Raw genomic sequence first — 14,274 nt, forward strand, 5'->3', positions numbered from 1 at the left:
AGTGGTGCCTTCAGACAGCTTACTCATTCAGCTAATATTTGAATACAAGCTGTTTTTTAATTAGCTGCAGTGAAGAATGTGTCAATAGCAAAAATGCATATATACCTTTTAAATTTAAGAAATGGATTGAAATCGTTTGAATTACCTGTCTTCTTTCGCAGAGTGTATAGGTAAACTTTCCATGGTTTTGAAAGGGAAGGTACTTCCCCTAATTGAGTGTAATTTATGCCTGCACATCAATCCTTCCTACTTTCTTGTCACTGTTGCTTAAGCAACTCCTTTTAGAGCCTGCTACTGTAGGTCCTGTTCTTACTAGTAATAGTAGGAGAGGTAAGGAAAGAACAGATGAATAGATGTGTGATTGACTTATATTTCTGTAAAACATGGTAACTCAATCCTTTTAAAATGTCTTTTGGAGCACAGCAACTATAATAAATGCCAGAAAATAAAGGTCCTTATTTATTTTATGTACTGTGGACTATACACAAAGAACAGCTGATTTTATGCACTTGAATTGATCCACAACTGAAATATGATTCCCTGGCAAATTAAATCAAATTATTCCTGTGTGCCTTGAAGGTATAGAATACACTAGTCCATGATCCAGTCTTTTGATTACTTCCATAGCCAGCTTGCTTGCTTGTTTGTTTATTTATCATAACGGTTGTATTTAAGGTGTACAAGATGATGTTTTGATACACCTGTACATAGTGAAATGATTACTACAGTCAAGCTAGTCAGCATATGCATCTCCTCACATAGTTACCATTTGTTTTTGTGTGGTGGGAGCACCTGAAATCTATTCTCATATTAGCAAGTTTCCAGTATATATTACAATATTAATAACTGCAGTTGTAATGCTGTATGTTCTCTAGACTTACTTATCCTACATAACTTCAACTGTGTAACCTTGACCAATATCTCCCCATTTCCCCAACCTTACCGCTCCTGGTAACCACCATTCAACTCTCTGCTTCTGTGTATTTGACTTTTTAAGATTGCACATATGAGATTATGCACTATCTAAATTTATTTATTAAACATTTGTGTTACCCATTTTGTACCGTTTTTATTTGCACCATTTGAATGGACTTTTCTTATAGCCTTGGGGTTTTAAAAAATTGTCAAATGCTTTATAGTTTTTATTTTATAAGGTGTGAAAATATGTAGCCAGTGCCAATAAGGTGGGATTGTATGTGTGTGTTTTACTCTGAGCTATCATTGATTATATAGCTTATATTTACTCCTTGGAAATAAACATTGGATTAATAGTGTCTTGGAGATTCTTAAATGCACATAAATTTTTGCACGGAACAGTGAATAAGATTTAACATCTTTATATTCTTTTATACCTTGGAATCTTTTCAAATACAAAAAAATCAGAATAAAAGAACTGTAGTTTGCAGTCTACTAAGTGATAAGTCAATGCTTAAAATTGTTTTAATTTCTCTGGAATGAAAGTTCTTCATAGCTTTGACTGTACTTTAAAAACAGACTTTCTTAGGCCAGAATTGACAGTTCTAAATTTTGGGAATGTGTATGCCAAGCTAAATGAATAAATTTACTGAAAAGAGTATTTTTTACTTGTTTGTTTTCTGCTTGGTATTCTTTAAAATAGAAGAATAATTAACTCATTTAGGTAAATATTTTTAATCACTTACTATAGGTTGGATGCATCATACTGTGGATCTCCTGGGAGATAAAGCCACCAAGGAAAGCTATGCTATTCAATATCTCCAAAAGTCCTTGGAAGCAGATCCTAATTCTGGCCAGTCCTGGTATTTCCTCGGAAGGTAAGACTGATTTATCAGATACTTAGGCTTTGCTTTTGTTTATTCCAGCTAAGGGTTTTGAACTATGATCTAAAATATTAGTTTACTAATAACTTGATCAGTGTATTTTCTCTTTTAAGTCTTTTATAACAGATTTCTAGAAGTTAAAAAATAAAAGAAAACTTCTGAATGTGGTGGTTTTCTTACAGCAGCATCTGGTCTATCAGGACGTTTCTTATTTTGCTTATTGAATTTTCATTTGACTTAAATTATTGCTGGTTTTTAAAAAGTCATAGCAGATAGTAATTTTTCATTCAACTATTTATGCCTTTCCTTTTGATTTCTAGTGTTTTCTTTATATGTCTGTTTAATAGAACAGAGAATTTTTCATTCTACCTGTTGACTACCAGTAGTCAGTAGAACTTTGCTAGTTATCATTTTGATTAGTGATATATACCTTAGAATGGACAGTAATAGTAGATCTCAAATCACAGTCGAAAGTAGATACATTATTATTGGATTTGTTGGAAAGGAGAAGTGACATGTAGTGAAAATAGTTTTTTGCAAGCCTATAAATTTCTCTTGTACTTTGAATGTCTGAATTTTGCTTACTGATTATCTGAAACATACCTCATGTATATGTATCTGATAGAATATATTTTTGGACCATTATCAGATTGTTTTTTGGTTCCTAATTGGTTTTAGCTTTTGCAGTATGGTGGAAAGATCATTCGACTACGAGCTGAGATACTTGGATTCAAGTCTTGGCTAGGCTACTATTTGTGGAATCATGGATGGTACAGTTAAACCTTTTGAGGCTTCAGTTTTCTATTGATTAGAGAATTAGATTGGTGGTTCTCAATGCCGGGGGTGTGGGGCTATTTTGCCCCATAGAGGACATTTCATAATGTCTGTAGAGACATTTTGGTTATCACAACTATAGGGAGTGCCACTGGCATCTAGTGGGACAGCTCTCTACAGTAAAAAATTACCTGGCTGAGGTTGAGAAGCCCTGGGTTAGATTATCTGTTAGGTACCTTCCCATTCTAAAGGTTTTAATTTTATGAATTCTTTGGAAATTATCCTATTTTGTTTTAATTTTAAGCTTTTTTCCTCTATTTTCTATAGTATTTTACTTGAAGTGAGTTTGCCATATAGTCATGTTAAATTTTAGTATTTTGTATGGTTTCATTTTTTTCCTTTAAATATAGCAAAGTATATTTGTATGAGAGGGAATAATATTAAGATGTTTCCTTCTTTAAAAAAATTTTGATTATTCATTAATAATATACAATAAGGGCTTCCCTGGTGGTGCAGTGGTTGAGAGTCCGCCTGCCTGTGCAGGGAACACGGGTTCGTGCCCCGGTCCGGAAGAATCCCACATGCCGCGGAGCGGCTAGGCCTGTGAGCCATGGCCACTGAGCCTGCGCGTCCGGAGCCTGTGCTCCGCAACGGGAGAGGCCACAACAGTGAGAGGCCCACGTACCGCAAAAAAAAAAAATAATAATAATATACAATAAGAGTTGAGTGGAAAAGTTGCTGTTTTTAGCAGGGATTTTCTGATTCCTTCCCAAGCTTGTAAAATCATGTAAATTGGGTTGCTTATTAATAAAGCTTGAGAGTCCAAACATTGTCTCTTTCACTAAAGATCTTTGGGAGCAGAAACTGGATATTACCATCTTTGTATCTGTCTGCCTAGCAAAGTGGCTATTCAGTAAATGGAATAAATGAACTAACTGAACACCATTTGCATTTGGAGCTAGCTCTGTTACTACTATTAGTATTGTGCAGTGATAGGTTTCATACAGTGACCAGAAAGGAGATCTAGTACTGGGAAGTAGGGCCTTGCCTAGTCATTGCCTCTAGTGTTAATGTTTATATATGAAAATTTCTTTTAATATAGATTAAAAGGAATGTATACTGGAAAGTATTTTCCTTTTGACCTAAGATACAAATCAGTAGTTTAATACAGTACAATAGTGTGGATGTCTTTTTAATATAATTTTTTCTTAATTCTAGGCATGGAAAATTAATACATAACGAAACATCAAAAATTACTTTTTTTTTTTCCCCCGGCCGTGCCGCTTGCGGGATCTCAGTTCCCTGACCAGGGATTGAACCCCAGCCCTGGCAGTGAAAGTGCTGAGTCCTAACCACTGGACCGCCAGGGAATTCGCAAAAATTACTATCTTAGTAATTTTCAGCTCAATGAGCACTATTCCATAGGAGGTTCCCCCCCGCATTAACTGGTTTTACATTTTAAATCATTGAGATGCTTTTATTTGAATCTTTCTGGGTAAAATTTTCCAACTATAGTTTACTGACTTCTCAATTAAAGGATACTTACTACAATTTAACTTATTTTGGGGTTCAAGATTATCATGTTGGTGTCCATTATTTCTTATCTGAGGACTGTTAAAATTTTTTTTCTTTGATGTTTACTTTTCTTACCCTCTTTTGCTGACTTCTAATGTGTTGCTTCAAATCTGTTTTGTTGTGAGAAAATTTTTATAAATAAATTGTATTTTAGAAGTTATTAAAGCTCTGAAGGAAGATCTCAAGTGTCAGTAAGCAACTTTGGGATTTGATGACCCTAATATTTCTGAGGCATTTTATTACTTACCTCTGCATTCAGGTCTGTGTTGAAGATTGAATTTGTCATTTGGCATGTGTATATCATAACAAAAGTGTAATGTGGTAATGCTGTTAAACTGGTACTAATCATTGACTGTGTTATCACAGAACTATAGAATGTTAGAGCTGGGAAGGACCAGGAGGTCACCTAGTTCACCCTGTAAACCTTGTCATTTTGCAGATGTTTTAGAAAGTGAGCTCAGAGGAGTAAAATGTTTTGTTCAAGGTCACAGTCATGCAGGTAACTAATATCAGAGCAGGGACTAGATCCTAGGTTCAACACCCAGTGCTTTCTCAATTACACAGCGCTGTCTCAGGGGAACCTAGTTAAGTTTTATTAGAGGAAAAGTGTTTGGCAGTTGGATTGGGACATCTGTATTTGGGCACATTGGTTTCCTACTTTCATTTTGTAGGAATCAAGTATGAAAACATTGGTTTTGGGAATTACTGCTTATTCCTCCTAGCGGTTAGGCAAATTTGTCTATAAATCTGAGATTGGCTTTGATTTAACAACAACAAACAGAGCATGTTTTCTACTATCTGTTAAGCATTCCCTTTCTTTGTGGTGTCTGTCCCTGTTTGGCATTGTTAATGCCCTCTTGTCCTGAATTCCCTTCTCATAAAACAGTTTGCTCTGTGACACTGCCTTCTCTGTCTCAGTCACTCACCTTTCTTATATTGCCCCAACCACAATATTAATGATTGCTTAGGCTTAGTTTTACCTCTCCTTCGTCGGTATCCTATGTTCTTATACCCTCTCTTTGATATGGATGAATTCCAAATCTAGATTGCTACACTTCAAGGTATTAAACACCAGGACCACATCTCCCATTCTTTACCTAACATTTCCCATTTTAATGTCCACACCTCATGTCAAAATCAGCATATTTCAAATCTCATTCATCATTTTCTTCCCTGAACCAGCTCCTTCTTCTTTATTTTTGCCAATGATATCACCATTTTTTTCCCTCTATTTAATCAGGCTTAAAAACTAAATTATAACCCCACCCCCATGAATAGCTAATGAGTTTGTTACAAAGTCTTTATCTGTTTTTTGGTTTATTGTTTCTCCTGTCTTTTTCTTTGTTGTTACTTGCATTACTTTCATCCTAATTTTGGCGTATTCCAAACCAGTGAATATAACTGCCTTCTTTTTTACTGTCCATAACTTATTTTCCTTTCAGTTTATCCCTACATGTTGTTAGCAGATTAATATTCCTATAAAGTACTTTCATCATGCCATTCCCCTTGTTAGAAGAACAAACTTCAGGGTATTCTTGGGTTGGATTTAAAATCCTCTACTGTTCGTATCTGTGCTATCTTATATTAAGTTTTGCTCATATTGTTCAAGCAGCATTTCAAAATGCCTTTTCTTACCTTCTCTGCCAGAATCAGTGGTTCCAACACTTTTGGAGTACTTGATGTTTAAATTTTTTTTTGCTGTTTACTCAGTCAATAGTATTTCAAAATAAGTCAATTACAATACAAATATTAGTTTAATGGAAAATTTATGTATGTATGTGTATGTTGTTTTTCCATTTCGTTTGCTTGGCCAAATTGCCGTATACTGGCTGGTAATGGGTATCACTGATCTAAACAGTATGCATCTACACATATTCAGTTCCTTTACTCTTACCCTTCCCTTTCTTGTCTTTCCTAAACCCCGGTAGTGTGTCTACCCTAAATTCTCAGACCAGTTATTGTCTGTGCTAGCCATTTGATATGGCATCATGACAATTATAATGTGTCTTCAGTCCTCAACTAAATTGTAAGCTCCTTGAAGACGAACTGGATTTTGTTCTTTTCTTTTTCCCTTAGTGCCAAGCACTAAAGATAATTTCTGTATTTATAATTTCAGCTGCTGTTCTGTGTATCCATCAGGTACATCTACATTAAGAAAATGGCAGGTCATTGAAACTTTAATCATACCTTGCTACCCTTACTAGTCATAAAATACTGTACTTAATTCTATTTTATACTATTTTTGATAGTTAGCTTGATAGTATTTATGTTTGTATTTTGTATGAATTAAAGAATTTTTGCCCTCATTATTTAAGAAAGGAGAATTGAAATCTGATTCAGCAAGTCTTACCAACATAGAGTGTTTTTCTTGGTTTTTAACTCTATGTTCTTACTCTATAGAAAACGAGAGATCAAGCTGTATAAGTAGAGTAGTGGGTGTGTGAGTGTGCGTAACTCAGTATTATAATATTGAAGTGATATGGCCTTTAATTATTTTAATAGGTTCTAAAGCATGCTGTATTGATAAACACTATCAGATAGACTATAATATAGTTTATTGAAGGGTTAATTATAATGTACATTATTGTTGTCATGTATGTACACACATTCACATAAATATGTCAGCTTATTAGGTTTTTATTTGCTTTGACATATAGTCCATCCATTCAGCAAATTAATTAATTAATCAATCAGTATTAATCATATTTTCTTGATTTTTCCCTCCCCTCTCAGGTGCTATTCAAGTATTGGGAAAGTTCAGGATGCCTTTATATCTTACAGGCAGTCTATTGATAAATCAGAAGCAAGTGCAGATACATGGTGTTCAATAGGGTAAGACTTTGTATAAAAATAATGGTATTATAATTGATACACAAAGATGGTTGCATCACATATAATGTACTTCATGGCTTATATCATTTTATGAAGCTAAGCAGTTCTTCTTAGTCAACTTATTTTTTCTGAATATCTCTTTCCAGCGTGCTATATCAGCAGCAAAATCAGCCTATGGATGCTTTACAGGCCTATATTTGTGCTGTACAGTTGGACCATGGCCATGCTGCAGCCTGGATGGACCTAGGCACACTCTACGAATCCTGCAACCAGCCTCAGGATGCCATTAAATGCTACTTAAATGCAACCAGAAGCAAAAGTTGTAGTAATACCTCTGCACTTGCAGCACGAATTAAGTATTTACAGGTAAAATGTTTAAATGGCAGTTTTTTAAAGGCACATATTTCCCCATGACACTCAGGCAGGAGGAGGGTGGCTGGGAATTTTGTCTAGCTGTGTTTTGATGTCTATAATTTGTTTCCATATTTTGTAAACATACCATAGCTTGTAATATTATTTTACTTTTCATTTTAAGTAAGATATGCAGTATTTTGAAAGATGCTCTTTTGCACATTTACTCTGTTGATGCATATTAATTTACATAATTTTTTTCTATGTACTGTCTACATTTTTAAGTTGTCATAGCATTTTAGAGAAAAGGACACAAACATTGTCTTTCACTCTTGCTTGGAGTTTCATGAGAAGACAGCTATAAGAACTCTGAAAACAGAGCTCAGCTTTGTTTTAATTCTCACAAAGGTTTATATTCCGGTTTCCCTCATTATACTTAGTATCTTTCTGAAACCCCAAATTAAGAATCTATTTTCTTTTAAAAACAATTAGTTATAGCATTTAGGAAGATTTAGTGGACTTGCTCTTACTCAATTAGGCTTGTGTTAAATTTGCTTTTTACATAATTTTTCCTAGGCTCAGTTGTGTAACCTTCCACAAGGTAGTCTACAGAATAAAACTAAATTACTTCCTAGTATTGAGGAGGCGTGGAGCCTACCAATCCCCGCAGAGCTTACCTCCAGGCAGGGTGCCATGAACACAGCACAGCAGGTGAGAAGTTGGGTTATGTTCTGCAGGTGCCCAGCTTTAAGGGTTCTTTTCAATCTGTAGTGGTCAAGCGTATTTTACTAAGCACAGGAGGCTTTCATTAATGAAAAGCCTCTTGATTTAATTGTGAAGGGAATCTAGATCAAATTAAAACTCCCTCTGATATGGGAAGAAATTTTGGGGTGCCAGTTTAGAACCTTTGTGCATTTTCATGATTTTGAAGGAGGTTTCTTAAAGTAATGCTGCAGTGGTTTATTTTTTAAAGCAAGTTTTTCAAAGGAAGGTACACATTCCTCCATTGATGATTCATTTGATTTTGATTTTCAATAATTGCCATCAGCGATGTCCACATAGCTTTGAAAAGTATGCAGCTTGTAAAGTTTTACAATTTGAAGGAATGAATTAAGAATATATAGAACCCTATTTTTGTCTTCCTTCTGTGATTCTTAGGCATGTAAACCTCATCATCCAAATACTGAACCTGTATTAGGCCTCAGTCAAACACCAATTTCACAGCAATCCTTGCCACTACACATGATTCCTTCTAGTCAAGTAGATGACCTGTCCAGTCCTGCCAAGAGGAAAAGAACATCTAGTCCAACAAAGGTATATATTTTAGAGAAATATAAAAATCCCAGTCAAAAAAGAAACTCCTAACTGCCCTGAACTTGTGCAGTTTGAACATCTCCTGTCCTTTACTTTAAATCTGTGGACATCAAAGAGTGAAAGGTTTGAGTTTTTCTATCCCAAATTCTTAGCATCATATTAAATATAGAAAGTAGGGATAAATTTGCATTCATCAAATCATTTTATTCATCTCCCTGCCGTTAAGATCTCAACACACTTTTCATCATCACCTTCTACTGACATTGAAATAAACTTAATGTTGGACCTAGTGGACAGTGTGGTATTTAGGTTAGCCATTTGGGCCATAGTTTAGGGGTGGGCCTTTTTGGGTGGCTTATTAAAGAATCAATATTTTCTTAATTTATGATTTTCCAAATTTATTATGCATGTAAAAGTATTTTTAAAAGAACTAAATGTCATAACATCTTTCTTATATGTAAATATTCCAATTCAAAGTCATTTGGCCTCCATTAGTCATTATTGTTAACTCTATGGATTTAACCAAATATTCTTTAATTTTTTTTTTTATCAATTTTCCTCAGAATACTTCTGATAATTGGAGTAGTGGCCATGCAGTGTCACATCCTCCAGTACAGCAACAAGGTCATTCATGGTGTTTGACACCACAGAAATTACAGGTATGTAAGATATGCTTTTGACAGATTGTTTTTCCTATTAAAGAAGAGTAGAGGTACTAAGTTTTAAGTTTTTTAACTATTAATTCTTAAAGTTGAATGGCAGTAAACTCAATAAATAGGCGCATAAGTAAAATGAACCCACATTTACCAGAGTAATAGAGATAATTCATTCTTTTTTTTTCCACTCCCCCCCCCCAAATATATTCTCATGATTCAAACTGCCTCAGTATGAGTTTAGGGTATATAAAGTAAATTCTCCATCTAATTCCTGCCCCTACCCACTCAGTTCCCCTCCTAATAGACAGCCAGTGTTATTGGTTTCTTATTTGTCTTTCCAGAGATATATCATGCATGTACAAGCAAATACGCATCCTCTTTCTCTCATATATTACTATTTTTCTCCCTTTTTTATACAAATGATAGAATGCTATATATACTGTTAATAATATATTTTACAGACCTTTGCATGTCAGTGTATAAAGAGCTTCCTTATTCTTTTATGACTACATCATGTTTCTTTACGTAGGTTTCATACTTTTACTTAGGCAGATCACTAGTTTTGGACAGTCAGATTGTCTTCAGACTTTTCCTATTCCAAACAGTGCTTCTTAGAGTGTACTTGTCACAATGCATTTTTTTTTTAAACATCTTTATTGGGGTATAATTGCTTTACAATGGTGTGTTAGTTTCTGCTTTATAACAAAGTGAATCAGTCATACATAAACATATGTTCCCATATGTCTTCCCTCTTGCGTCTCCCTCCCTCCCACCCTCCCTATCCCACCCCTCCAGGCTGTCACAAAGCACCGAGCCAATATCCCTGTGCCATGCGGCTGCTTCCCACTAGCTATCTACCTTACTACGTTTGTTAGTGTGTATATGCCCATGACTCTCTCTCGCTTTGTCACAGCTCACCCTTCCCCCTCCCCATAACCTCAAGTCCGTTCTCAAGGAGGTCTGCGTCTTTATTCCTGCCTTACCCCTAGGTTCTTCATGACATTTTTTTTTTCTTAAATTCCATATATATGTGTTAGCATACGGTATTTGTCTTTTTCTTTCTGACTTACTTCACTCTGTATGACAGACTCTAGGTCTATCCACCTCATTACAAATAGCTCAATTTCGTTTCTTTTTAGGGCTGAGTAATATTCCATTGTATATATGTGCCACATCTTCTTTATCCATTCATCCGATGATGGGCACTTAGGTTGTTTCCATCTCCGGGCTATTGTAAATAGAGCTGCAGTGAACATTTTGGTACATGACTCTTTTTGAATTTTGGTTTTCTCAGGGTATATGCCCAGTAGTGGGATTGCTGGGTCATATGGTAGTTCTATTTGTAGTTTTTTAAGGAACCTCCATACTGTTTTCCATAGTGGCTGAACCAATTCACATTCCCACCAGCAGTGCAAGAGTGTTCCCTTTTCTCCACACCCTCTCCAGCATTTATTGTTTCTAGATTTTTTGATGATGGCCATTCTGACTGGTGTGAGATGATATCTCATTGTAGTTTTGATTTGCATTTCTCTAATGATTAATGATGTTGAGCATTCTTTCATGTGTTTGTTGGCAGTCTGTATATCTTCTTTCACAATGCATTTTTAAGCTCAAAGAACTTTCTGTGTAAATCCTGAAAATTACTGATGAGTAGAATTTCATGCGTATTTATCTCAAAGATCACATTACAGTAAACCTTCCGAGGTTTCTCAAACTTCTTAAAGGACTTCATCTTGGGGTTGATTGTCATTGGTCAGAAATCAGTATCTTTGACTAGACAGCATTCTGAGTTTTACCTACTCATTTCAAGGGAAAGGTTGCTTAGAATAGTGAGCTTGTTTCTTAGATGTGTCTTTGACTGTATTCTCCTTTCTTCTTCTTCTAGCACTTGGAACAGCTCCGTGCAAATAGAAATAATTTAAATCCAGCACAGAAACTGATGCTGGAACAGCTGGAAAGTCAGTTTGTCTTAATGCAGCAACATCAAGTGTGTATAGCATTTTTTTTCCCCTAAAATTTGTTACCATTTCGAATATTTCTATTGACTGGAACATCATTTTAGAGTATGTTCATGCCCACTTCTACTTTCCACCAGTATTTGGTGGAACTGAATAATCTGTGCTTCTTAAAATACTAGTAATGGACAGATTTTTAGGAGAAAACAGCAATAAATTTGATTTTGAACATGACTTAGTATTTTATTATTTACACGTTATTCTGCATGAGTTTTATTTATATTATTTAATACTTAACAAGCTACATCCTAAACTTAGGTGGGGTTCTTTCAAGCTTGTTTAACTCAGAGAATCTGGCATATAAATGTGATAGAATGGAATTTTGAGGTCCCCTATTTTGTGATGGGGGAAAGACCTGTAAATTTGATTTCCTTTCCATAATTTTCAGCTGGATTCTTTTGTCATTACTAAAGGGATATTTCTTAAAAAATTAAGTAGGTTCTTGCTTTTCTGAGGAAGCTAATCTAAATGTGAAGAAACAATTTCTTGTTTTGAAAAGGTATTTTTTAACCTAGAGAAATTAAATGTTAGGGTAAAATCAGAGATTACCTGGTTATATATTCTTCATATTCTGATTCTGTCCCCTGTGGACCACACAGGCAGCATTTATTTTTCATTTGTTTTTTGACAGATGAGACAGACAGGAGTTGCACAGGTACGATCTACTGGAATTCCTAATGGGCCAACAGCTGACTCATCACTGCCTACAAACTCAGTCTCTGGCCAGCAGCCACAGCTTGCTCTGACCAGAGTGCCTAGCGTCTCTCAGCCTGGAGTCCGCCCTGCCTGCCCTGGGCAGCCTTTGGCCAATGGACCCTTTTCTGCAGGCCATGTTCCCTGTAGCACATCAAGAACGCTGGGAAGTACAGACACTATTTTGATAGGCAATAATCACATAACAGGAAGTGGAAGTAATGGAAACGTGCCTTACCTGCAGCGAAACGCACTCACTCTACCTCATAACCGCACAAACCTGACCAGCAGCGCAGAGGAGCCGTGGAAAAACCAACTATCTAACTCCACTCAGGTAATAGAAGGACTGACTGCCTTGTTGGCTTCTCACATAATAGTTGTCTTCATTTGATTTTATGCATTTTGAGAGAAGAAGAAATAAAAGTTTGAGGAACTTTTTATAAGCATTTATAGTACTACAATGTTATTACTACATTGTGGCTCAGTATTATATGTATGTGAGTATATTTTCTTTTCCATATAAGATTTACACAGATAATGTTAGAAATTTCTAAAAAAATAAAGAAAATAGATGATACAACTCCCCAAAACCCACTGCTAATTTACAGTGGCATCTTAAGCAATTTATGGTGATGTTTCTTAGTTCATTTCTGCACATATTGCCTACTTAAGATCAGGTGCTTTGCTAAGTGGTGAGTATTCACTCTGGTGGGAGAAAAAGTTTTTTACTTCTGAATATTTATCCTCATAGTTTCCCTATATTTTGGATTGTTTCCATGGAGCGGGTGCTCCAAAGCAGAACTGAAGGGTCAAAGAGCATTTTAAAAAAATGTTGTGAATACGTATTGCCAAATTACTTATACTTTTACTAGCTCTAAGGAAATATTTGACTTACTGCTGGCTAGCTTTATATTACTGATAAAACTGAGATAAGTTCTTTTTCTAAGACTTTTAAAATGTTAATTCATGTAGGTAAACAGACAGTAAATAAGCATTACATATAGAATATTAGGTAATGTTATGATTAGTTCCCTGGAAAAATATACTAGAAACCAGAGCTGGAGAGTACTAGAGACTGGTGGTAGAGGAGTTGCAGTTATAAATAGGAATATCAGGGAAGATTTCACTGGAAGGGGATATTTGAATAAAGACCTGAGTGACAGAAGTGAGCCTTGAAGATACTTGTGATAAGAGTGTTCCACATCTAGGGAGCAGAAAGAAGCAATAGGCCCTAATGCAGGAGTGTGTTTTGCATATTCAGAGACAATCAAGGTGGCAAGCATGGCTGAGCAGGGTGAGAAGAGAGGTAAATGTGGTCCAGCTGGAAACAGACTGGCTAAATCATGTTCAGCCTTGTAGGCAATTGTAAAGATTTTGGATTTTGTTCTGAGTTAAATGGGAAACTATAGGGAGGTTTGAATGGAGGAGTGAGGTGATCTGCCTGGATGCTCTCTGGTACTCTGTGGATAGACTAAAGGAGGAAAAAGGAGAAATGATGTGACCCACTTGGAGATTACTTCTGTAATCCATGTAAGAGGTGGTGGCGGCTCGACCCAGAGTGGCAGCAATAGAAGTGGTCAACTTTTGGGTACATTTGGGTGGTAGAACCAACAGGATTAGCTGAGAAAGAGGGAGACTTAAGTTAGCCTGATCAACTAGGAAAGATGGACGAGACTGGATGAAATCACCAAGGGGTGAGAATAGATTGGGAAAAGAAGAGAACTCAAAACTGAGCCTTGGGGCATTCCAGTATAATAGATCAGGAAATTGAAGAACTAGCAAAGAAAACTAGAAGAGGAGTGACCTGTGAGGGTAGTAGTAGATCTAGGAGAATATGAGTGATGGATGCCCTTGAAGCCAAGTGAATAAAGTCTTTCCAGGAGGAGAGTATGATGAAAGTGTAAATCAAATAATGGTTATAGGTTGAGTAAGTAAGGTGAGGAAATTTACACAGGAGAAATAGGAGAGAATTGTTTGGGTAGGTGAGAGAATGGGATTTTGGAGGTTCAGTGTCTTTAAACATTAAAGGATTGTTAAAAGGATAACATGAGATTTTTGTTAGAATGCCTATAATGCTAAGGTATAATTGGTAGTTAATAAGTGAGAACCTTTGTTATGATTGTAACTTATAGTTCTATTATTCTTCTTTATTACATCTAATTCCCTGACTAGCTTAGTTGCTGAGATTTTCAGTAAATACGCCCTTAACCCTACTTTGGAAATTTGCTGTCTTTTAAAAACATAATTCTAGTGAAAGAACCCTCA

The 14,274-nt window shown here is 35.7% G+C and overlaps 1 protein-coding gene across 4 annotated transcripts in view; it reads left to right on the plus strand.

Moving 5' to 3' along the window:
- KDM6A (lysine demethylase 6A) overlaps positions 1 to 14,274 on the plus strand; it is a 208,927-nt gene that overhangs the window by 148,896 nt on the left and 45,757 nt on the right. For 2 of the 4 annotated variants that reach the window (XM_082865264.1, XM_082865267.1), the window contains 8 exons: positions 1,667 to 1,793; positions 6,882 to 6,980; positions 7,127 to 7,346; positions 7,908 to 8,042; positions 8,490 to 8,645; positions 9,209 to 9,304; positions 11,187 to 11,288; positions 11,948 to 12,343. In XM_082865264.1, coding sequence (XP_082721390.1) covers positions 1,667 to 1,793; positions 6,882 to 6,980; positions 7,127 to 7,346; positions 7,908 to 8,042; positions 8,490 to 8,645; positions 9,209 to 9,304; positions 11,187 to 11,288; positions 11,948 to 12,343 — 1,331 coding nt within the window. The remainder of the gene's footprint in view (positions 1 to 1,666; positions 1,794 to 6,881; positions 6,981 to 7,126; positions 7,347 to 7,907; positions 8,043 to 8,489; positions 8,646 to 9,208; positions 9,305 to 11,186; positions 11,289 to 11,947; positions 12,344 to 14,274) is intronic. The other 2 variants (XM_082865266.1, XM_082865265.1) reach the window with 2 other exon arrangements.

This window comes from Leucopleurus acutus, assembly GCF_964270905.1.
Source record: "Leucopleurus acutus genome assembly, chromosome: X".
Taxonomy (NCBI): Eukaryota; Metazoa; Chordata; class Mammalia; order Artiodactyla; family Delphinidae; genus Leucopleurus; species Leucopleurus acutus.